General features: G+C 36.2%; 1 protein-coding gene across 2 annotated transcripts in view; it reads left to right on the forward strand.

The window, feature by feature from the left end:
• Positions 1–19,403, forward strand: part of LOC126970457 (facilitated trehalose transporter Tret1-like) — a 29,996-nt gene extending 10,593 nt beyond the window's left edge. The window contains exons 2-3 of one of the 2 annotated variants that reach the window (XM_050816357.1): positions 15,373–15,505; positions 17,730–19,403. In XM_050816357.1, coding sequence (XP_050672314.1) covers positions 15,373–15,505; positions 17,730–18,976 — 1,380 coding nt within the window. In that variant the 3' untranslated portion in view covers positions 18,977–19,403. Of the gene's footprint in view, positions 1–15,372; positions 15,506–17,729 lie in introns of those variants that run through there. The other variant, XM_050816358.1, reaches the window with a different exon arrangement.
• Positions 19,404–25,010: the final 5,607 nt, after the last annotated feature.

Below are 25,010 nucleotides of genomic sequence, written 5' to 3' on the forward strand. Positions count from 1 at the left end.
ACACACTTGAACAATGATACCGTCTTCAAACACATTATAGAATACGGCCCCAACTGTATTTTGTCTCTATTACGCACAGATATGAAGACAGCGACAGAACACAATTGATCAAGGATACGGTCTTGAAACACATTCTAGAATACGGCCCCAACTGTATTTTGTCTCTATTACGCACAGATATGAAGACAGCGACAGAACACAATTGATCAAGGATACGGTCTTGAAACACATTCTAGAATACGGCCCCAACTGTATTTTGTCTCTATTACGCACAGATATGAAGACAGCGACAGAACACACTTGATCAAGGATACGGTCTTGAAACACATTCTAGAATACGGACCCAACTGTATTTTGTCTCTATTACGCACAGATATGAAGACAGCGACAGAACACACTTGATCAAGGATACTGTCTTGAAACACAATCTAGAATACGGCCCCAACTGTATTTTGTCTCTATTACGCACTAATATGAAGACAGCGACAGAACACACTTGATCAAGGATACTGTCTTGAAACACAATCTAGAATACGGCCCCAACTGTATTTTGTCTCTATTACGCACAGATATGAAGACAGCGACAGAACACACTTGATCAAGGATACTGTCTTGAAACACAATCTAGAATACGGCCCCAACTGTATTTTGTCTCTATTACGCACAGATATGAAGACAGCGACAGAACACAATTGATCAAGGATACGGTCTTGAAACACATTCTAGAATACGGCCCCAACTGTATTTTGTCTCTATTACGCACAGATATGAAGACAGCGACAGAACACACTTGATCAAGGATACGGTCTTGAAACACATTCTAGAATACGGCCCCAACTGTATTTTGTCTCTATTACGCACAGATATGAAGACAGCGACAGAACACACTTGATCAAGGATACTGTCTTGAAACACAATCTAGAATACGGCCCCAACTGTATTTTGTCTCTATTACGCACTGATATGAAGACAGCGACAGAACACACTTGATCAAGGATACTGTCTTGAAACACAATCTAGAATACGGCCCCAACTGTATTTTGTCTCTATTACGCACAGATATGAAGACAGCGACAGAACACACTTGATCAAGGATACTGTCTTGAAACACAATCTAGAATACGGCCCCAACTGTATTTTGTCTCTATTACGCACTAATATGAAGACAGCGACAGAACACACTTGATCAAGGATACTGTCTTGAAACACAATCTAGAATACGGCCCCAACTGTATTTTGTCTCTATTACGCACAGATATGAAGACAGCGACAGAACACACTTGATCAAGGATACTGTCTTGAAACACAATCTAGAATACGGCCCCAACTGTATTTTGTCTCTATTACGCACTAATATGAAGACAGCGACAGAACACACTTGATCAAGGATACTGTCTTGAAACACAATCTAGAATACGGCCCCAACTGTATTTTGTCTCTATTACGCACTAATATGAAGACAGCGACAGAACACACTTGATCAAGGATACTGTCTTGAAACACAATCTAGAATACGGCCCCAACTGTATTTTGTCTCTATTACGCACAAATATGAAGACAGCGACAGAACACACTTGATCAAGGATACTGTCTTGAAACACAATCTAGAATACGGCCCCAACTGTATTTTGTCTCTATTACGCACTAATATGAAGACAGCGACAGAACACACTTGATCAAGGATACTGTCTTGAAACACAATCTAGAATACGGCCCCAACTGTATTTTGTCTCTATTACGCACAGATATGAAGACAGCGACAGAACACACTTGATCAAGGATACTGTCTTGAAACACAATCTAGAATACGGCCCCAACTGTATTTTGTCTCTATTACGCACAAATATGAAGACAGCGACAGAACACACTTGATCAAGGATACTGTCTTGAAACACAATCTAGAATACGGCCCCAACTGTATTTTGTCTCTATTACGCACAGATATGAAGACAGCGACAGAACACACTTGATCAAGGATACTGTCTTGAAACACAATCTAGAATACGGCCCCAACTGTATTTTGTCTCTATTACGCACAAATATGAAGACAGCGACAGAACACACTTGATCAAGGATACTGTCTTGAAACACAATCTAGAATACGGCCCCAACTGTATTTTGTCTCTATTACGCACAGATATGAAGACAGCGACAGAACACACTTGATCAAGGATACTGTCTTGAAACACAATCTAGAATACGGCCCCAACTGTATTTTGTCTCTATTACGCGCAGATATGAAGACAGCGACAGAACACAATTGATCAAGGATACGGTCTTGAAACACATTCTAGAATACGGCCCCAACTGTATTTTGTCTCTATTACGCACAGATATGAAGACAGCGACAGAACACAATTGATCAAGGATACGGTCTTGAAACACATTCTAGAATACGGCCCCAACTGTATTTTGTCTCTATTACGCACAGATATGAAGACAGCGACAGAACACACTTGATCAAGGATACTGTCTTGAAACACAATCTAGAATACGGCCCCAACTGTATTTTGTCTCTATTACGCACTAATATGAAGACAGCGACAGAACACACTTGATCAAGGATACTGTCTTGAAACACAATCTAGAATACGGCCCCAACTGTATTTTGTCTCTATTACGCACAGATATGAAGACAGCGACAGAACACACTTGATCAAGGATACTGTCTTGAAACACAATCTAGAATACGGCCCCAACTGTATTTTGTCTCTATTACGCACAGATATGAAGACAGCGACAGAACACACTTGATCAAGGATACTGTCTTGAAACACATTCTAGAATACGGCCCCAACTGTATTTTGTCTCTATTACGCACAGATATGAAGACAGCGACAGAACACACTTGATCAAGGATACTGTCTTGAAACACATTCTAGAATACGGCCCCAACTGTATTTTGTCTCTATTACGCACAGTAATGAAGACAGCGATAGAACACACTTGATCAAGGATACTGTCTTGAAACACAATCTAGAATACGGCCCCAACTGTATTTTGTCTCTATTACGCACAGATATGAAGACAGCGACAGAACACACTTGATCAAGGATACTGTCTTGAAACACAATCTAGAATACGGCCCCAACTGTATTTTGTCTCTATTACGCACTAATATGAAGACAGCGACAGAACACACTTGATCAAGGATACTGTCTTGAAACACAATCTAGAATACGGCCCCAACTGTATTTTGTCTCTATTACGCACTAATATGAAGACAGCGACAGAACACACTTGATCAAGGATACTGTCTTGAAACACAATCTAGAATACGGCCCCAACTGTATTTTGTCTCTATTACGCACAGATATGAAGACAGCGACAGAACACACTTGATCAAGGATACTGTCTTGAAACACAATCTAGAATACGGCCCCAACTGTATTTTGTCTCTATTACGCACAGATATGAAGACAGCGACAGAACACAATTGATCAAGGATACGGTCTTGAAACACATTCTAGAATACGGCCCCAACTGTATTTTGTCTCTATTACGCACAGATATGAAGACAGCGACAGAACACTCTTGATCAAGGATACTGTGTTGAAACACAATCTAGAATACGGCCCCAACTGTAGTTTGTCTCTATTACGCACTAATATGAAGACAGCGACAGAACACACTTGATCAAGGATACTGTGTTGAAACACATTCTAGAATACGGCCCCAACTGTATTATGTCTCTATTACGCACAGTAATGAAGACAGCGACAGAACACACTTGATCAAGGATACTGTCTTGAAACACAATCTAGAATACGGCCCCAACTGTATTTTGTCTCTATTACGCACAGATATGAAGACAGCGACAGAACACACTTGATCAAGGATACTGTCTTGAAACACAATCTAGAATACGGCCCCAACTGTATTTTGTCTCTATTACGCACTAATATAAAGACAGCGACAGAACACACTTGATCAAGGATACTGTCTTGAAACACAATCTAGAATACGGCCCCAACTGTATTTTGTCTCTATTACGCACTAATATGAAGACAGCGACAGAACACACTTGATCAAGGATACTGTCTTGAAACACAATCTAGAATACGGCCCCAACTGTATTTTGTCTCTATTACGCACAGATATGAAGACAGCGACAGAACACACTTGATCAAGGATACTGTCTTGAAACACAATCTAGAATACGGCCCCAACTGTATTTTGTCTCTATTACGCACTAATATGAAGACAGCGACAGAACACACTTGATCAAGGATACTGTCTTGAAACACAATCTAGAATACGGCCCCAACTGTATTTTGTCTCTATTACGCACTAATATGAAGACAGCGACAGAACACACTTGATCAAGGATACTGTCTTGAAACACAATCTAGAATACGGCCCCAACTGTATTTTGTCTCTATTACGCACAGATATGAAGACAGCGACAGAACACACTTGATCAAGGATACTGTCTTGAAACACAATCTAGAATACGGCCCCAACTGTATTTTGTCTCTATTACGCACAGATATGAAGACAGCGACAGAACACACTTGATCAAGGATACTGTCTTGAAACACAATCTAGAATACGGCCCCAACTGTATTTTGTCTCTATTACGCACAGATATGAAGACAGCGACAGAACACACTTGATCAAGGATACTGTCTTGAAACACAATCTAGAATACGGCCCCAACTGTATTTTGTCTCTATTACGCACTAATATGAAGACAGCGACAGAACACACTTGATCAAGGATACTGTCTTGAAACACAATCTAGAATACGGCCCCAACTGTATTTTGTCTCTATTACGCACAGATATGAAGACAGCGACAGAACACACTTGATCAAGGATACGGTCTTGAAACACATTCTAGAATACGGACCCAACTGTATTTTGTCTCTATTACGCACAGATATGAAGACAGCGACAGAACACACTTGATCAAGGATACTGTCTTGAAACACAATCTAGAATACGGCCCCAACTGTATTTTGTCTCTATTACGCACTAATATGAAGACAGCGACAGAACACACTTGATCAAGGATACTGTCTTGAAACACAATCTAGAATACGGCCCCAACTGTATTTTGTCTCTATTACGCACAGATATGAAGACAGCGACAGAACACACTTGATCAAGGATACTGTCTTGAAACACATTCTAGAATACGGCCCCAACTGTATTTTGTCTCTATTACGCACTAATATGAAGACAGCGACAGAACACACTTGATCAAGGATACTGTCTTGAAACACAATCTAGAATACGGCCCCAACTGTATTTTGTCTCTATTACGCACTAATATGAAGACAGCGACAGAACACACTTGATCAAGGATACTGTCTTGAAACACAATCTAGAATACGGCCCCAACTGTATTTTGTCTCTATTACGCACAGATATGAAGACAGCGACAGAACACACTTGATCAAGGATACTGTCTTGAAACACAATCTAGAATACGGCCCCAACTGTATTTTGTCTCTATTACGCACTAATATGAAGACAGCGACAGAACACACTTGATCAAGGATACGGTCTTGAAACACATTCTAGAATACGGACCCAACTGTATTTTGTCTCTATTACGCACAGATATGAAGACAGCGACAGAACACACTTGATCAAGGATACTGTCTTGAAACACAATCTAGAATACGGCCCCAACTGTATTTTGTCTCTATTACGCACTAATATGAAGACAGCGACAGAACACACTTGATCAAGGATACTGTCTTGAAACACAATCTAGAATACGGCCCCAACTGTATTTTGTCTCTATTACGCACAGATATGAAGACAGCGACAGAACACACTTGATCAAGGATACTGTCTTGAAACACAATCTAGAATACGGCCCCAACTGTATTTTGTCTCTATTACGCACTAATATGAAGACAGCGACAGAACACACTTGATCAAGGATACTGTCTTGAAACACAATCTAGAATACGGCCCCAACTGTATTTTGTCTCTATTACGCACTAATATGAAGACAGCGACAGAACACACTTGATCAAGGATACTGTCTTGAAACACAATCTAGAATACGGCCCCAACTGTATTTTGTCTCTATTACGCACAGATATGAAGACAGCGACAGAACACACTTGATCAAGGATACTGTCTTGAAACACAATCTAGAATACGGCCCCAACTGTATTTTGTCTCTATTACGCACAGATATTAAGACAGCGACAGAACACAATTGATCAAGGATACGGTCTTGAAACACATTCTAGAATACGGCCCCAACTGTATTTTGTCTCTATTACGCACAGATATGAAGACAGCGACAGAACACACTTGATCAAGGATACGGTCTTGAAACACATTCTAGAATACGGACCCAACTGTATTTTGTCTCTATTACGCACAGATATGAAGACAGCGACAGAACACACTTGATCAAGGATACTGTCTTGAAACACAATCTAGAATACGGCCCCAACTGTATTTTGTCTCTATTACGCACTAATATGAAGACAGCGACAGAACACACTTGATCAAGGATACTGTCTTGAAACACAATCTAGAATACGGCCCCAACTGTATTTTGTCTCTATTACGCACAGATATGAAGACAGCGACAGAACACACTTGATCAAGGATACTGTCTTGAAACACAATCTAGAATACGGCCCCAACTGTATTTTGTCTCTATTACGCACTAATATGAAGACAGCGACAGAACACACTTGATCAAGGATACTGTCTTGAAACACAATCTAGAATACGGCCCCAACTGTATTTTGTCTCTATTACGCACTAATATGAAGACAGCGACAGAACACACTTGATCAAGGATACTGTCTTGAAACACAATCTAGAATACGGCCCCAACTGTATTTTGTCTCTATTACGCACTAATATGAAGACAGCGACAGAACACACTTGATCAAGGATACTGTCTTGAAACACAATCTAGAATACGGCCCCAACTGTATTTTGTCTCTATTACGCACAGATATGAAGACAGCGACAGAACACACTTGATCAAGGATACTGTGTTGAAACACAATCTAGAATACGGCCCCAACTGTATTTTGTCTCTATTACGCACTAATATGAAGACAGCGACAGAACACACTTGATCAAGGATACTGTGTTGAAACACATTCTAGAATACGGCCCCAACTGTATTTTGTCTCTATTACGCACAGTAATGAAGACAGCGACAGAACACACTTGATCAAGGATACTGTCTTGAAACACAATCTAGAATACGGCCCCAACTGTATTTTGTCTCTATTACGCACAGATATGAAGACAGCGACAGAACACACTTGATCAAGGATACTGTCTTGAAACACAATCTAGAATACGGCCCCAACTGTATTTTGTCTCTATTACGCACTAATATGAAGACAGCGACAGAACACACTTGATCAAGGATACTGTCTTGAAACACAATCTAGAATACGGCCCCAACTGTATTTTGTCTCTATTACGCACTAATATGAAGACAGCGACAGAACACACTTGATCAAGGATACTGTCTTGAAACACAATCTAGAATACGGCCCCAACTGTATTTTGTCTCTATTACGCACAGATATGAAGACAGCGACAGAACACACTTGATCAAGGATACTGTCTTGAAACACAATCTAGAATACGGCCCCAACTGTATTTTGTCTCTATTACGCACAGATATGAAGACAGCGACAGAACACACTTGATCAAGGATACTGTCTTGAAACACATTCTAGAATACGGCCCCAACTGTATTTTGTCTCTATTACGCACAGTAATGAAGACAGCGACAGAACACACTTGATCAAGGATACTGTCTTGAAACACATTCTAGAATACGGCCCCAACTGTATTTTGTCTCTATTACGCAAAGATATGAAGACAGCGACAGAACACACTTGATCAAGGATACTGTCTTGAAACACATTCTAGAATACGGCCCCAACTGTATTTTGTCTCCATTACGCACTAATATGAAGACAGCGACAGAACACACTTGATCAAGGATACTGTCTTGAAACACATTCTAGAATACGGACCCAACTGTATTTTGTCTCCATTACGCACTAATATGAAGACAGCGACAGAACACACTTGATCAAGGATACTGTCTTGAAACACATTCTAGAATACGGACCCAACTGTATTTTGTCTCCATTACGCACTAATATGAAGACAGCGACAGAACACACTTGATCAAGGATACTGTCTTGAAACACATTCTAGAATACGGACCCAACTGTATTTTGTCTCTATTACGCAAAGATATGAAGACAGCGACAGAACACACTTGATCAAGGATACTGTCTTGAAACACATTCTAGAATACGGACCCAACTGTATTTTGTCTCCATTACGCAAAGATATAAAGACAGTGACAGAACACACTTGAACAATGATACCGTCTTGAAACACATTCTAGAATACGGACCCAACTGTATTTTGTCTCTTTTACGCAAAGATATAAAGACAGCGACAGAACACACTTGAACAATGATACCGTCTTGATACTTTTTTCGAAATACGGACTCAAGTGTATTTTGTTTCTTTTACGCACAGTTACGAAGACAGCGACATAACGCACTTGATCATGGATTAAATATTGAGACACATTATAGAATACCGACCCTAGTATGTTAATCTTTAAAGTATTCGTAGCTACAATAAAAATGCTTTCGGTGGCTTAATAATTGAGGTATGCGTAGTGTGGTACTCCGTGCTTCTTTTTTAGAGACACAAATGAAAAGGCATCTTAAACTTTTCTTTTAGTCTTTCCTATAGCTTTTTGTTAAAAAATAAATAAATAGTAAAAAATAAAATAAATACTAAAATTAAACTTAATGCCAGAATTAAAGATACAAATTTTAATATACAAAGTACTTTTTTTTATATTTAGCGGTTACTCACGACATTTTAATACTAATATTTGAAGCCATTATTTTTTTATAATGTTACAGATCATGTTCACAAAAGAACTGCTTTGGTAGCTAAAACATTATATAAAACGATATCTTGAGTAATGATTATAGTAATTAATATTAATAAAGACTGGATTACTTAATGGTTAGCAGTTTAGTTAAAACTAAATGCTAAACATCGCTATCCTAGATGACTATCATAGATTCAAGTATACACACGTTAAGTAGTGGTGATTAAAATAGGAGCCACTCAGGGTACCATTCTTCCACTTCGGCGTTGCACTCATGTCAGAGTGGTTGTGGTCGTCACGTCGAGGTTAGTGGCCTGTTTCACAATGCGACGCAATTCGTCGCGAACTTCCGCCCTTCTCGTGCATTCATGCAGAGTACCGTCGTCAGCTTGCCTCACTTGGTCCGTCCACCTCATCGGGGACCTGCCTCGTGGTCTAGTGCCCTCGACTTTACCCTGCACTATTAAGCGTTCTATGGGGTCGCTTCCACGTCGCGATACATGCCCGAAGAAAGTGAGAATGCGAGCTTGTACGGTAGTAGACAGTCTCTGTTTGATGCCGAGCTCCCGAAGAATGGACTCATTGGTTCGGAATTCCGTCCACGTTATACCGAGCATTCTTCTCCAGCACCACATCTCAAGAGCATTGATATTCTTCTTCTCACTTTCTCGTAGGGTCCATGTCTCAGCAGCGTAGAGGAATATGGGTACCTATACATTTCAACATAGTTTTAACAACTTTTTTGTCCGGCATTTATATCTATATATCTGTTATCTAGCAGCCACTATTTTTGCTCTGGTCACCCTGAGATATAGGCTCCTCTAGTCTCTTCCGCTCATCTGTGTCACGAGCTAACCTTTTCCATCCTTTTGTAAGGCCATAAATGTAAAAAAAGTTAAAAAATGCGAGAGTTATACAGTAGATACATCAATCCACACACACTGTGAATAAATAAAGGTATTATGCGAGCATTTTATTAAAACCATATATTAAGACCGTAATAGTTTTGACCGGTTTTCTTTAGTTTTGTCATTCAATATCTACATGCAAATCGTCCCTTATAAATGCAGTGTTATATTTCCAATGCGCTATTAATAATTATTGTAGTTTCATTTACGCAGTAGAATATGAATAATTATGCTTATGGACTCTATAATTACTTATATAAGATGTGCTACAAGTATTACAATGTAACTATGTATCATCTCTTGGACCTCATTTGTATTAAGAGCATCTACACGCGTATCTTTAATAACAATTATTAATTGTACTTGGCCCGTGGGGCCCCTGAGGCGCGAAGAATGTACAAAGTACTATCTACGGGCCTCAATTGGACGTAATTCCAGAAAATGTACCACAATCATGTCGAAATTTAGTTATGAACACAAAACTGGTCACGTGATTCATATTAACGAACTGACAAAAAATGGCAGCCCTACTATCAGCCTACTTTTTAAATAACATCATGATTTAGACCTACCCACATGTATGGAATACACTAATACTTATTAAACTTTAAACACGAATTCCTTAAAATGTGATGTTTGTGGCTTGGAACCGTTTTCAGGAACTACGTCCAATTATAAGGCTACTGGAAACCCAAGTGCTGGCAGCTATTACATTCAACGGATCAGCCTTGCTATCCAACGCGGAAATGCTGCCAGTATTCTAGGTACACTCCCTCGTAATGATAGTTTTAATTATATGCAATCTAAACAGGAAGATAATAGAATTGTATTAAATACTAATTCATTGCGGGACTACTATCGTCTATACATACATACATTACATTGCTTCGTACGTTCGCAACGCTTCGGATAATCAAGGTCTTTTACATCAATGGTTTACAAAAAAAAAGTAAAGAAACGAGATGAATAAAGTAAGAATTTCATGTTAAATATGATCGCTTAATATTTATTAAAAAAGCAGCAGTTTGTTGAAGAAAGTCCTACCCATGAAATGTGATGTTTTGGTTGGTGTAGTTGCAGTTTTAGTTTCGGAGTAAGATAAAGTCAAATTTAAATATTTTCATTCAAAAAAGTATTCAAAAACTTATTGAATTTATTAAATGAATCTTTGCAAGGTGCTATTAAGGTTTCGACAAAAAATTTGGCCGAATACGATGAGTTAGAAACGTCTGTAAAGGTGGAAGTGGTTAACTAACCATTCCACTGGTGATGAAGATAATCGTATTTTTTCAGCTAATAGGTTCTTTTAAATCATTTGAGATGTTCAATGAATGACGATACGATAGATGCTCACAGTTTCTTAAATTCGTATTTTCCAGTTGTGTCAAATTGCCAAAAATTGTCCCTAATTAAAATGTTGAACTTCTAAAAATGTGGTTCTTTTAATTTACTGAAATTGCAGTATTAGGAAAATTCGTTTAATCTGTAGTATTCGAATATTATTTATTTATTTATTTACTAAGAATATAAAAAAGGATATTGTGGTTTTATGAAACCACGGTAAAAGTGAAAGTTTTTTTCACATTATAGACATTTAACTAAAAATTTTTTGAATAATATTCCATTAAGGGTATAAAAATCGCTTTATCAATCTTAATTTTATACTTGGAAAATTGGAATGATAATGGGAAATAATAAAAACAAACAAAATAGCGTGGAGCACTGGCACAAATGAGTAATAGTCTATACAATACACGGTCAGCTGCTGCGAACTATTTACGCGCCGCCCGACCGTCATGCGACATGCAACACACAGACGAAAAAGTTTGAGACGATGTAATAAAAGTTTCACTTTAATATACATTTTGATAAATGTACATTGTCCTCCAAAGCCGTCTAGACGGTTTGACTGAGGGATATATGATATTTTTTATTATTCGAAAAATCCGAAATACCAATATCGATCGAATAATGTATGCCCTCGGGGCACAAACATGTGTCTGTAATCGAGATTATGGTATACAAAGTCTCGGGCCGACAAAATTTAGTCCAGTTTTAAAAAGTCTCATTTATTTCTTATTTCCTCGACTTGAGATGTTAGCCCCTTTCATGAAAAAATACAGAGAATTTTCTTATGTGAAATTGCATGGTGAAAACCTTCAAAGCATGAGACAAAATAAAGTAGTATAACAATAAGTTTTTAAAACATATTCATTTACATAATTATCACATAAAATTATAAGAAAAAAATCTCTTATCTACGGATTAAGACCATTTTCCAAGCTTTAATAGCCAATGTAATAGCCAAACATAAAAATTGTACATAGGGCAAAATCTCACGTTACTCTCTTGGAATGAAACTTGCATGCTGTTAGCACACGGAACGGAAAAAACTAGTGGAAGTGGCATGTGGGCGTTACCCTGTCGCCACTATTGTGTACAAATGTACCTACTTGAGGCTTAAGTGAGACCAGTCATTTGATTTCAAGTGAAGCATCTTTTAAAAAAATACAAATATGCCTTATATATAGTGCCATTTTTGACTGTAGAAATCATGGTCGCAATGAACGACATCGATGGTGACATCGGTTGACATGATGCCGCTTCTACTAGTATTTTCGAGAGATAGATACTAACTTGTATTAGTATGAGCTAATTGCAAAAGATTTTGCAAATACATCTGACGGTTCGGAAGCATTGCACTCGATCGATAACGCGTGATTGAACCGATAACTAGAAACGACTGCATGTGCTGTGGTGTCGTAAAATGATAAAATAATAAAAAGGAGGAGAATTAATGACTGTATTTAATATTTGCATCAGTGAATAAGCTTAATTTAATGTTTTGAATTTGACATAAAAGCCAATCGGCGGAATGGGTTTTTCTTAAGTTAAAAAAAGCCGAAGCATTGGTAAAAAAAAATATTGTTTCTTTTTTCTGCAAATCGGGACTTTACACTACAGTTAAGCTTGAAAACCAAAGTAGAGTAACTGCAGATTGGTATGTAAATACGTGCTTTGCAAAAAGTTTGAGGAAATTCCTTGCAGTAAAATTGTTCTTCATCACGACAACACGTCCTTACATTCCGCTAAAGTAACAAATCAGTTGATGTAAGCTTTAAAATATAGAACTGATGATCCACCATACCAGTCCACAGTCCAGACCTTCTGAGTTTATCTATTTCCAAAAATTTTAAGTTTTTATATACGTTTTACAAGCCTTGAACAGTCGGTGAATGTGTTCCAAGAGGCGAAACTGGAACAACTGCTTTTTACAATGGATTTAGCTTTTTGCAAACTTTTTCGAATGCAAAACTGTGTAAATAGTGAAATTCCACTCAAATGTTTTTATACAAAATAGGATTCAAAATCACTTATTGAACTGCAAAAACTACCATTCAAAAGAGATTCCCTCAGACTGAGAAGAATGGGCGCAAGAAACTCAGCGGGCTTTTTTTCTATACAAAAATATGGATTACAATGTGATATCGTACAATAAACATTTATAATTAAAGAGCCTGAGGGTGTTCGCTTTATTCCCAGTCCGTGGTGTTATTAAGAAAATCGTTTATGCTATAGTAACCTTTCCCACACAAACGTTTTTTATCAATTCTTTTAAATTTCGTAACACATTTGTTTTGTACATTTTCTGGGATCATATTGTAGAAGCATATACATCGCCCAACAAAAGACTTACTAATTCGACCCAACAGAGTAGTAGGAATTACAAGTTTATGTTTGTTCCTCGTGTTAACACTATGAATGTCACAGTTTCTAGAAAATTTCTCAATGTGCTTATGAACATACAGAACATCATCAAAAATGTATTGAGAAGGAGCAGTCAAAATGTTTATTTCCTTAAATTTTTCTCTTAATGATTCTTTAGGATCTACGTTATAAATCGCGCGAATAGGCTGCAGCACAAAGATGGTATTAATATCGGCCGCACTGCCCCATAACAATATACCATAGGACATAATGGGGACGTTCAACAACGGATGCAGGTGTTGAGCTGATCAAGAATATTTTTGATGCCTGGGAGGAATCGCAGAATGCACTTGGCATCTTCTGTGATTTATCTAAGGCTTTTGATTGTGTTCAACATTCAACGCTGGTCAGGAAGCTATACCACTATGGCATAAAAGGAACTTCGCTCGATCTTCTGACTTCATATCTAAACAATAGAATTCAGAGGGTCGACGTGAACGGCAGGAGATCTCCTGGGACTCCTCTCAGTATGGGGGTACCACAAGGATCTATTCTTGGACCGTTCCTCTTCCTTATCTATATAAATGATCTTCCTAATCTTATAGAGAAAAAACATAACGTAGTATTGTTTGCGGACGACACTTCACTGATTTTCAAAGTGAAAAGAAACCAAACTATGTATGACGAAGTGAACGATATTTTATCTGACATCGTGTACTGGTTTAGCGCTAATAACCTATTGTTAAATAGCAAGAAACCTAAATTCATTAAATTTACCGTACCAAATGTCAAAAATGTAAATGCAAATGTTTTGTTAAACGGAGAGGTGATAGAACCAGTGGAATCTGCTATATTTCTTGGCATAACTCTAGATTCCAAATTACAATGGGGCCCCCATATTGATGGATTGGCGAACAGACTTAGTTCTGCAGCATACGCGGTTAATAAAATTAGACAATTAACTGACATAGATACGGTGCGACTAGTATACTTTAGTTATTTCCATAGTATTATGTCCTATGGTATAATGCTATGGGGCAACGCTGCTGATATTAATACAATATTTGTGCTGCAGAAGAGGGCTATTCGCGCTATTTATAACCTAGGTCCTAGAGAATCATTGAGAGCAAAATTCAAAGAAATTAACATCTTGACTGTTGCTTCTCAATATATTCTTGATAATGTAATGTATGTTCATAGGCACATAAGTGAATTTGCCAGAAACTGTCATAACCATAATGTTAACACCAGGAACAGACATAAACTGATGATGCCTACTACTCGGCTTAGTCGAGTTAGTAAGTCTTTTGTGGGGCGATGTATATGCTTTTACAACAAGATCCCAGAAAATGTTCAAAACAAAGGTGTTACGTTATTCAAAAGAATTGTTAAAAAACGTTTGTGTGGTAAAGGTTACTATAACATAAATGACTTTCTTAATGATACCACAGATTGGGAATGGAGCGACCGCCCTCAGGCTATTAAATAATAAGTTTAATTGTACAATGTTACTTTGTAAATGTTACTTTAATTGTAAAACATATTTTTGATGAAAAAAAAAGCCCGCTGAGTTTGTTGCGCCCATTCTTCTCAGGCCTGAGGCATTCACTTTGGATTGGGTGGTAGTTTTTTTTTTTTGACTTTCAATAAGTGAATTCACATCCTATTTTGAATAAAAATATTTGAATTTGAATTTGAATTTAATACTATGCAAATAACTTATAATCATCAAGTATCTACTACATCTAATCATCTAAGAATATCCCTTCAAAGAACAATTAATATATTTTAAACTATGTGGCATTATTAATCTGAACTAAGAAACTTGCAGTATGAGCTATGTATTCCTGGTATTAAAATAGCATCGCTTACATTTCAGGCCTTTGTGTCGATGGCTGCCTTCATGCTGTCGTTTAGTGCTGGTGCAACATCTGGTATTTCAGCCATTATAATACCACAGTTACAACATGAAGACAGACACAAGTACAACAGAGAGATGATCTCCTGGGTAGGTATGTATTAAGGATCTCATCTAGTTTACAAGGCGATTAGGCGACAGATAACATAAGTAAATTTAGAAATTGCAAACTTTGTCCTAGAATGAAAGCGACTTACTGTCCCGGACTTACTGTTACTCAGAAAGCTTCATTAAATTAGCCCTGAATAATCAACAAAAATATCATTAACTTCGTTAATTCGTGGTTCCTCCCAAACAATATTAATGATTCGTGCAAAATTACAAACTTAATGTAAACTAAACAAACTAGTGAAAGTCAAAGTCAAAATCAAAATCAAATTAATTTTATTCAATTAGACTATAAATACATTATACCATAAAATAAACTAAGCGCTTTTGAATCGTCACTACAAATATAATCGTCACTATAAATACAAGCCGTTCGTCCCGAATTCGTTCAAGCTCAGTTTAAGTAGGATATAGGAAGTAAAATTATATAACTCTGTGCTCTATTTAACAGCATTGTTGAACATAGTACACACACAGATTACAATTAATTAAATTAGTATATTTGACTGAAAACGTAGACTACAATAAAATCATGTACAAGTTACTACATACGTACAGCAATATCGTGTTTCGGTTTGAAGGGCACCATAACTAGTGAAACTACTGGCCTAATAAGACTTAACATCTAATCTAAGATTTTGGGTTCAATCAGGAAACTGAGCACTGTATAATGGGCAGCGCGTATCACTTAGGTATAAGTGATTTATAGTTTTGTTTTTTTTTTTTTTAATTTTGCACCTTGACATTTGTCACTATATTCTATTGTAGTAATGTTGTGTACTATTTTAAAATTTCCATTAGTTGATATTATATTCATTTTAAAAAATATCAATATTATCATCCAATTTAAATATACCTATTTATTATAAACGTGTATTTGCTGTTAAAACTATAGCGAATTTTATGAAACCGTCTAGAATTAGTTACCAGAAATTCCCGTGTTGTTCATAAAGTAATCACATTAAAAGGTATTAAACAAAGAAAGTTTAAATTTCTAGTGTAAATTTTTATTGATTGCATCACTATTATGAAATTTCCATTAAATGAGGCAACATCGGAAGAGGTCAAGACCTTGGCGGCTTCATCGGCTTGCCTAGAAACACGTGCTATATTATGTATATTATTAAGATAATATGATACATTAATTTTTGTTACGGAATAGGAGAACATAGTGTAACATTTGTTCTAATTGCAATTTCTCTGCTATTAATAAATTTACCAGATTAATTGTAAACCCTGGGTTCCAAAATTTGTACCCGCTTTTTAAGGACTGTTTTCTTAATTCAATCGTAATCCCAAAACTCGAATAAATTTCCGGTTCATAGTATTTCAATAACCAATATGGAATGCTTTGTTGATCTCTCATTTATGATGGATGGATTATGGATGCATATTGGATAGCTTTATTACTGTTGTCAGATTGGATTATAGTCCTATTATTATCTATATAATCTGAAAAGAAAATAATGCCATCTAATAATGATCTAATCTAGCAAATATTGTATTTTCTAGTTTAAATTCTTTGACGTGAATCATATCTTATCATATAAACTGATTCATTTATAAAACAGTATTTTTTGTAGAATTTGCTCTGCGTCAGACAAAGATGGTAATATAACTTTACGATATCATTTAACTCTTAATCCAATAATATGAGAGCAAACTATCTTCGAGACATCGCGAATTAATTATCTTGTTATATATTATATGGATCGAATAGGGTTATTGTCCTTGTTATTTTTTTTTGGAAACAATAAGACAGTTTTGGATGTCGCATAATTCAATTAATTTTCTGGATATTTTTTTACAAAATGGTGATGGATGGCATACATATAAACGCTTATTAGAAAAAAGAAAATATCAAAAATCTATATGAAATAAAGAAACTCATTGTAAATATTTTTCTCGAATTTGAAGTAGGTGCCAATTTAAGTATAAACATAACAAGATTTAGTACTCATATTTAATTCAAAAGTGAGCTATATAATTTCGCGCCAATGTATCCATTTAACAGACCTAACTGATACGTTTCCGATGTACGCTATTTTATTGGATTTCCGTGTGGCGTTTTTCGTTCTTTCAGATTACTTCTCAAATCCCTTCAATGGTAGTTTTAGTGGTAATTTCATTAGATCTAATGAATTGAAAACTTCCTACTCTTTGAAGTAGGTTGAAAACACTGTGGTAATATTTTAATTCTCCTTTTTCAGCTGCAATTTCGTCGTTGGCTCTCCTATTCGGGAACATTATATCAGGATACTTAATGGAAAGATTTGGCAGAAGAAGATCGCAGCTACTTTTGTCACTTACTTATATCAGTGGGTGGATGATAATTGGATTCGCTGGTAATATCTATCTAATGTTAATGGGAAGATTCATAACAGGATTTTGCCAAGGATGGCTCGGGCCGCTAGGGCCAGTATTCGTTGGAGAAATAAGCTCGCCCATTTATAGAGGACTATTTTTAGCTGGCTTATCTTTAAGCATTGCGTTTGGTGTTTTCATGTCTCATTTATTTGGCACGTTTTTGCATTGGAGTCACGCCTCATTCTTATGTGGATTGTTTCCATTAATTGGAGGAATAATTATATTCTACGCACCAGAATCTCCATCATGGTTAGCGTCAAAGAACAGAGTTGAAGAATGTAAAGAATCTTTCTATTGGTACAGAGGCTACAGTCCAGTTATGCAAAATGAGTTAGATAAGATGTTAGTTGAACATGAAAAGAAGAAAGAAGTAAAGCCAAAACTTGAGACATTGAAAGAAAATATCAAGAAGCCCGAGTTCTGGAAGCCTCTTTGTATAATGATCGTGTTCTTCATTGTGACGCAGCTGTCGGGTATTAATGTAGTGTGTGCATATACTACAGATATCATGGAGGTACTTATCGGAAATAATAAGAACACATACGCCGCAATGTTGGCAACAGATATTCTGAGAGTGATTGCTTTAATTTCAGCTTGCTTAATACTTCGAAGACTTGGAAGAAGACCGCTAGCTATATTTAGTGGAGTGCTTACAACTTTGTCTTTAATAACCCTAGCATCTTATTTGTATTTGGTTGATAAACGTGTGATAAGACACATATCACCCTTTATATCGCTAGGATTAATGGCTATTTATATAGTTGTATCTAATTTAGGAATATCACCGTTACCGTGGAATATGGTAGGTGAAGTATTTGCTTCTGAAACTAAAGGCTTAGGTTCTGGAATTAGTGTAATGATGACATCAATGGCATTCTTTGGAACAGTGAAAACAGCTCCTGCCATGTTCCACAGTATAGGACATCATGGCACATACATGTTTTATGGGTTGTCAACACTGATGGGTACAATATTCTTATATTTCTTCCTTCCGGAGACTAAAGGTAAAACACTGTTACAAATAGCGGAGCATTTTAGAAGTAACGATAAGAAAAAGAAATGGGATTTAAATGATACGAATTGTGCCTGATTAGCAGGTCAATGTCGTCATTAGTGATAAGTGATAAGCGATCATAGCGTAATAATGTAACACAATTACATGGACTTAAAGACATTGCTACTAAAATATACTAAAACTTAGTGTGTTTGTTAAACGTTAGGTATACCTATATAAATTAATTTAAATTACAAATGCATAATATATTTTTCTCATAATGTACTTTTGGATTTCACCCGTACGCTTTAATCAAATATGTGTCAGAATCAGTCATGTTCAATATAGCAAATGATATGACAAGAGTCCATTTTATCACCAAATCTACCACTAAAAACCCGGGACAGTAAAATTATCATTATTTATACAAAATTTAACTTTAATGCTGTCTGTTAAGATTTTGTTTGGCCTGGATTGCGTTATGATTAAGGACCTGTTAATTCGCGATACTGACGGAAGGGACAGGAAGGAGATCGGAGTTCAACGTGTGGTGAGAAAATTGTTCTGTAAATGTTTGGCACTAATGTCAAAATTACTGTACTTAATAATTATTTTTAAGTAACGTAAAACACAAACTTAGCACAATGAGTACTCGCCGATCGAAAGACACGCCTTCTTACAAGTTTACTGTTACACATATATTGACAAATAAATATTGGTCACTTCGTATTATTATCGGTCTGTCAGTATTCTAAGAGCGCTTTTGCACTACGTCCGATCAGAGTCCGATCCGTACCCGTGAAAAGACGGTCTGGAGTAGTTCTAGAACTATTTCTATGGTTGTTTATGCACTAGATCTTCCGTCATCTGATTTCTTTCTGTCAATCGTTAATATCCATTCCGGAGAAGGTTTTAATTATTGACGGACGGAAGTAGCCATAGTATTATTTGTATGTACGCTCGCGCATTGCATCTTTTTTTCATGAAAATAAGGGAGGAGACGAGCAGGAGTTGATGGTAATTGATCCGCCCTACCCATTACAAATCACTACCGCTCAGGATTATTGAAATAACCCAAAAATTCTGAATGGCACTACAAATGCGCTGGTCACCTTGAGACATAAGATGTTAAGTCTCATTTGTTCAGTCAAATCACTAGCGACGGCGCCCTTCAGAACGAAACACAATAATGCTTATACATTACTGATTCACGGCAGAAAAAGGCGCCGTTGTGGTACCTATAATCTAGTCGGCGTCCTGTGCAAAGGAGCCTGCCACTGGTGCATCAGAATCGAATCCGAGAATAAGAGTTGCGTTCGTGCACAGAGGCAGTGGGGCGGTAATTGTAAAAAGCTATTAGCTAGCAGATAGCATTGCCAGAAGTTGACGCCGATTGTTAGGGACTCATGATCAACGACTTGACTTGAATTTGGATCAAAGATCGTACTAGTGCGAATCCGAATTCTGTCCGAGATTTCTAGATCTGTATTTTCATGGGTACGGATCGGACTCTGATCGGACGTAGTGCGAATGCGCTCTAAGTATATATGATCGACAATACTAAACCCGAATAAAGCCACACTTTCAATTGTGCCTTTATTTCTCTTACCGTTTCTAAAATCTTTATTACATATTTGATCTAATATATCATATCAGTATGTGGTCGAAAACATGAATTTAAGGCCGCTATCACAAGTAATCGCCAAAAGAGCGCATAATTGAAACCATTTCTCAGGCTTATGTAAAACTTTTATTTTGCAAACAATTATTATATTTCTACAGGATATGAGAAGAAAAATTCATTTTTTCTTTACATTTTTAATGGACTTTGCAAAAAAAATCACCCCTGTTAACCTTTCAATCTAGATAAAAATTGTATGAAAAATTATTAACTGTTTACCAATAACATAATATTTAACATGACATAGTTAGCACCGGCACGGAACGCCGGAGGTCGTGGGTTCGAGTCCCGCATCGTTCATAAAATTTTGTTTATCAAATTTTATTTATGACATAGTTTTTTTATTATTTTTGTAATGAAAATTGTATTATGTTTGTAACAAATTCAAAATGCTTCTAATTCTGAATTAAAACTATAGCGATCTTGTGCGAGAGAGGCAATCTAGATCCGCTTGATTTCTCAAGGCCGTTGGCTCGGTCCCTAGCCTTAAAATTATTGACTATGTGTGTTCTTGCCTTGATTATTAAGTTGTGCTGTGATTATGACGTGTATTTGAAAGATCCGTAGAAAAGATACAATTACCTAATCTATGAATTAGATTGTGTCATAAATATTTGATATTGTCCTGCTTAACCCAATTAGATAGGGTTACATTGACTGATATCTATAATATAACTGGTCTCCTTGAATACTTTAAATATATTAATCAATTAAATGTTTCAATTAATCTATTTATTATCTGAAACTTATTTACATCAGAGGTACATATTTATTATGATTAGTGGAACTGCTAGTGGAGATGTTACTTTTGCACTAAAAATTGTCTATTTAAAATACCTACGATAAACTTATGATTATTTTTATAAGTAACTTTAGAATCTTAGATTAAGGATTGGTCTCCGCTGCGCTCCGAGAGTTACCGCACTACCTAAGAACAATAGCTTTATCTTTCGGCAAGTATTAGATGCTTCTGTGCGTGGCATCTTTCAAATTTCATATTTTTTGTTTTTTTATATTGAAATTTAAAAAAAATACAAAATACTTACGGATGATTTGTGATCCCAGTGTCTTTCTTATTTCATGGAGTATTATTTTTAAAATATTGTACTACGCATCCGGCATTTTAGTGTTAATTATTAGCAAAGTTTACCAAAACATGTGGCACGTCAACGTCACACATTGTTCGCGACTGGCTCGAGTACGCCCTGGGCGTAGTAGTAGTTATCGCACTTTGCGACTATGTCTGCGGTAACTAGTAAGAGCGCAGCGGAGACCAATCCTTAATCTAAGTTTAGAATCTATTAACTTTTGGAACCTGTCACTTATTGCCTGGAGCATACTTCAGTATCTATTCCTATTTTCCGAATATAATTTTATTTAAATATTATTTTTAATGTGTTTGATCTAGCTTTTAAATACTATGTTATTCTTTTACGTGTAGGCTCCCAACAATCCAATCTCTATCGTATTTTATATCTATACATTCTCATTGTCATCAGTCATTCATGTTAATATGATTGCTTATTCGAATACCTTCTACATGTAACCTAATTTTTTTTAGAAAACCATATATAATATTGGATTCAGATTATCATTGTTTCTTTAATTTATATTCTTTTGTTTACTTCTTAAATGGACCTTTTTAACAAACTAGTCCTTAAAGAAAACAACATTAAGAGGGGGTATACAAATGATTTGAGTTTTCTTAAGTGTTAATTCCGCCAATATTTGTCTTTAAACAATTCGACACGTCTTTCGCCTCTACACGAGGCATCCTCAAGACGTGTTGTCTCGCCAAAATCTGGCACGAGACTCAAGAAAACACTAAAGAAAACTCAAATCATTTGTATAATTATGGATGTCCGCAAAGTGACGCCTACTTCAATAAATTTTATTAATTCGCTATTCCACTTTTTTCTCCCTGGATTCTGCTTCTAGAGCAGTGCTTTTTTATCACAAAATCTAGGTATGCTAAAGCTATGTACCTACGTTTTATTTCTATATATATCATAGACTGGTTCTTCCTGAAAATATTTGATCAAAATTTTTTTCGGTAGGCTCGATTTTCTAGAAGAAAACAGGGTTAATACGAAACCTGTATTTTACCGCACACATAGAGTTGTGTTTCAAGCGCAGCGCGATTGCAATAGTTTCTTTAAATACACATTTTTAAAATAACACCTGACAGAAGTCCCCGTTGGTATAAATAATTTTATGCCAGTGTTTGTAAATATATTAGATAATAGTGTAGTTTGATTAAGTGAAATGAAAAACAACTTTAAAACATTTATGAACTGATGTATTTGTAATATAATGTAAAATGATAATTGTAAATGGTTTTGGTTATTGTTTTTGCTCGCGAGCAAAGTTTAAAAACTACCATTAATACTAAAACTATTGTTTTCTTAACTGCTTTTAGTGCTCAACTTTATTCGCATATATTTAATTATGTAGTTGTACATGATTAGATACTTTAGAATATTCCAAATGATATTTAAATGTTTCATTATGGAAATTTAAGGCAAAATTTCATCATATTACGTCTATTGATTTACTATTAACATACATTGTTATCAATCGCGAGGCTTAGGTTTATTTTACTTCATTGACAAACAGTTTTTGCTGTTTGATAAGTGTTTTTAAGGTACTTTAGATCATTCATACGTCTAGATAGATTATAACAGGTGTGAAAACGTCGAAAAGAATTGAATGTAGAACTAACACAAAGTGTCATACATATCGCGAGTGTAAGACGTAGCCTGACACGCACACAAAACTTATATTCCTGGCCTGTTTAATCAGAAAAGGTCCACAAAAAAGGCTATATAGGTAGCACTTGTTCTCCATATATCTAAGAAGGCAAAATTTAGGAACCTACATAACATTATCAGTTTACTATCACACTTCAAATGTTTACTTAAAGTCGTGTTTACTCGATAGTAATAACATATTTTCCGCTAGTTGCCCTTAATTAGCTGTGTTTGTAAACAATTCTTACAACGCACATAAATGGTACAAGTCTCGAGTGTTTCTGGAAGCACCCTCGCATGAAAAAACAAAGAGGTCTATTTCACAGTCCGTTGGTTATGGACAAGTGGCACGCGACTTCGATAGCTTTATTAATATCTTCCTGTTGGGACGCGTGTTTGAATGGAGTCCCAAGATTCGCTGACATCTGCAAGCGTGTCCTAGCATACATGGTTCCCACGTTGGCGACTTGTTTTTGTTGGTGACAAAAAATCCAGGAAAACATCTGGTGTAGATGTGGCTATTTCTGGAGTGCTTTCGAAGTTTTTATGATATTAGGAAGTAAATTTGGATATTGACGTAACTCAACATGTTTCGTGGTTCTTATATTTCTTGCTAGCATTTTAAAGGTGACTTAAATAAATGTCATGTACTGGTCACGTATAAAATGATCAATTATGCTAACAAGTTATTTACAATATGGTTAAGTTCTGCATTTTCAACTTGTATAAATATCTTATCAGAAAATTTTTAAGACATGTGTAAGATATTGCTCGGTATGCTTGTTATTTTAAATCAGAAAGTATCTTCGAGACTATGATCTAGAAATTAGAAACAAAACGGGTTTCTCTCCGGGAGTGCCGGTAGAAGTGAAAACTTGAACATTAACGTTATATATTTTTGAATATTTTGGAATGGTAAGGGAATAATTACACAGGAATTGCTATTTATCTGTATAAAAGTACTAGCATTTATGTGGGTAAATACAATGTTTACTTATTACGCTGTTGTTCAAAAAATGACAATTTATATTACATAAAAAATTACACTTCACAATTATTTTACATTTAAAAGATTATCTCTCAGAAAAATCAACTTTCATCCATAATTTCAATGACTGTCTTATGAATTTTCGATCAGGTCACGTATCCTGACGCAAGTTTAACATTTTATACCCATCCGAAGAAAAGTGCTCAACGCTGCTAAAGAAGTATTCACTTCAAAAATTTGTAGGCATTGTTATTTGAGGAGATGATTGCCGTTGTAATAACAGGCACATGAGATGTTTCTGGGTCACTCCTAGGCATTATTACCTCTTCGGTCATTTTGTTACCCGTTACGTCTAGGATCATACTATTGTCAATTTAATCTGCTTTTTCCATTACTTCCTTCCATATATAAAAACAACAAGTGCAATTCACACGTGGTAGAACTGATTTTCACATGATTTTATGAGAACACACGATTTCAACCGTTATGAAAGATCATCGCTACCATATTTATGTTCTCCTGGTATCTATGTAGTAATACGTCGTGCGTATGATGTCAGAATATATTACGGTATACTCGCGTCATACGTCATCTCTTCTTCAACTATGATCGCCTGGTACCAGAACACTGTATCTTCCTATCTCATTCTCTCGCCAACTGAATCCTCTCTATTTGTTTGTGTCTCTATCGTCCCGCCTTTCCGTTTCATCG

This window comes from Leptidea sinapis, chromosome 21, assembly GCF_905404315.1.
Source record: "Leptidea sinapis chromosome 21, ilLepSina1.1, whole genome shotgun sequence".
NCBI classification, from domain to species: Eukaryota; Metazoa; Arthropoda; class Insecta; order Lepidoptera; family Pieridae; genus Leptidea; species Leptidea sinapis.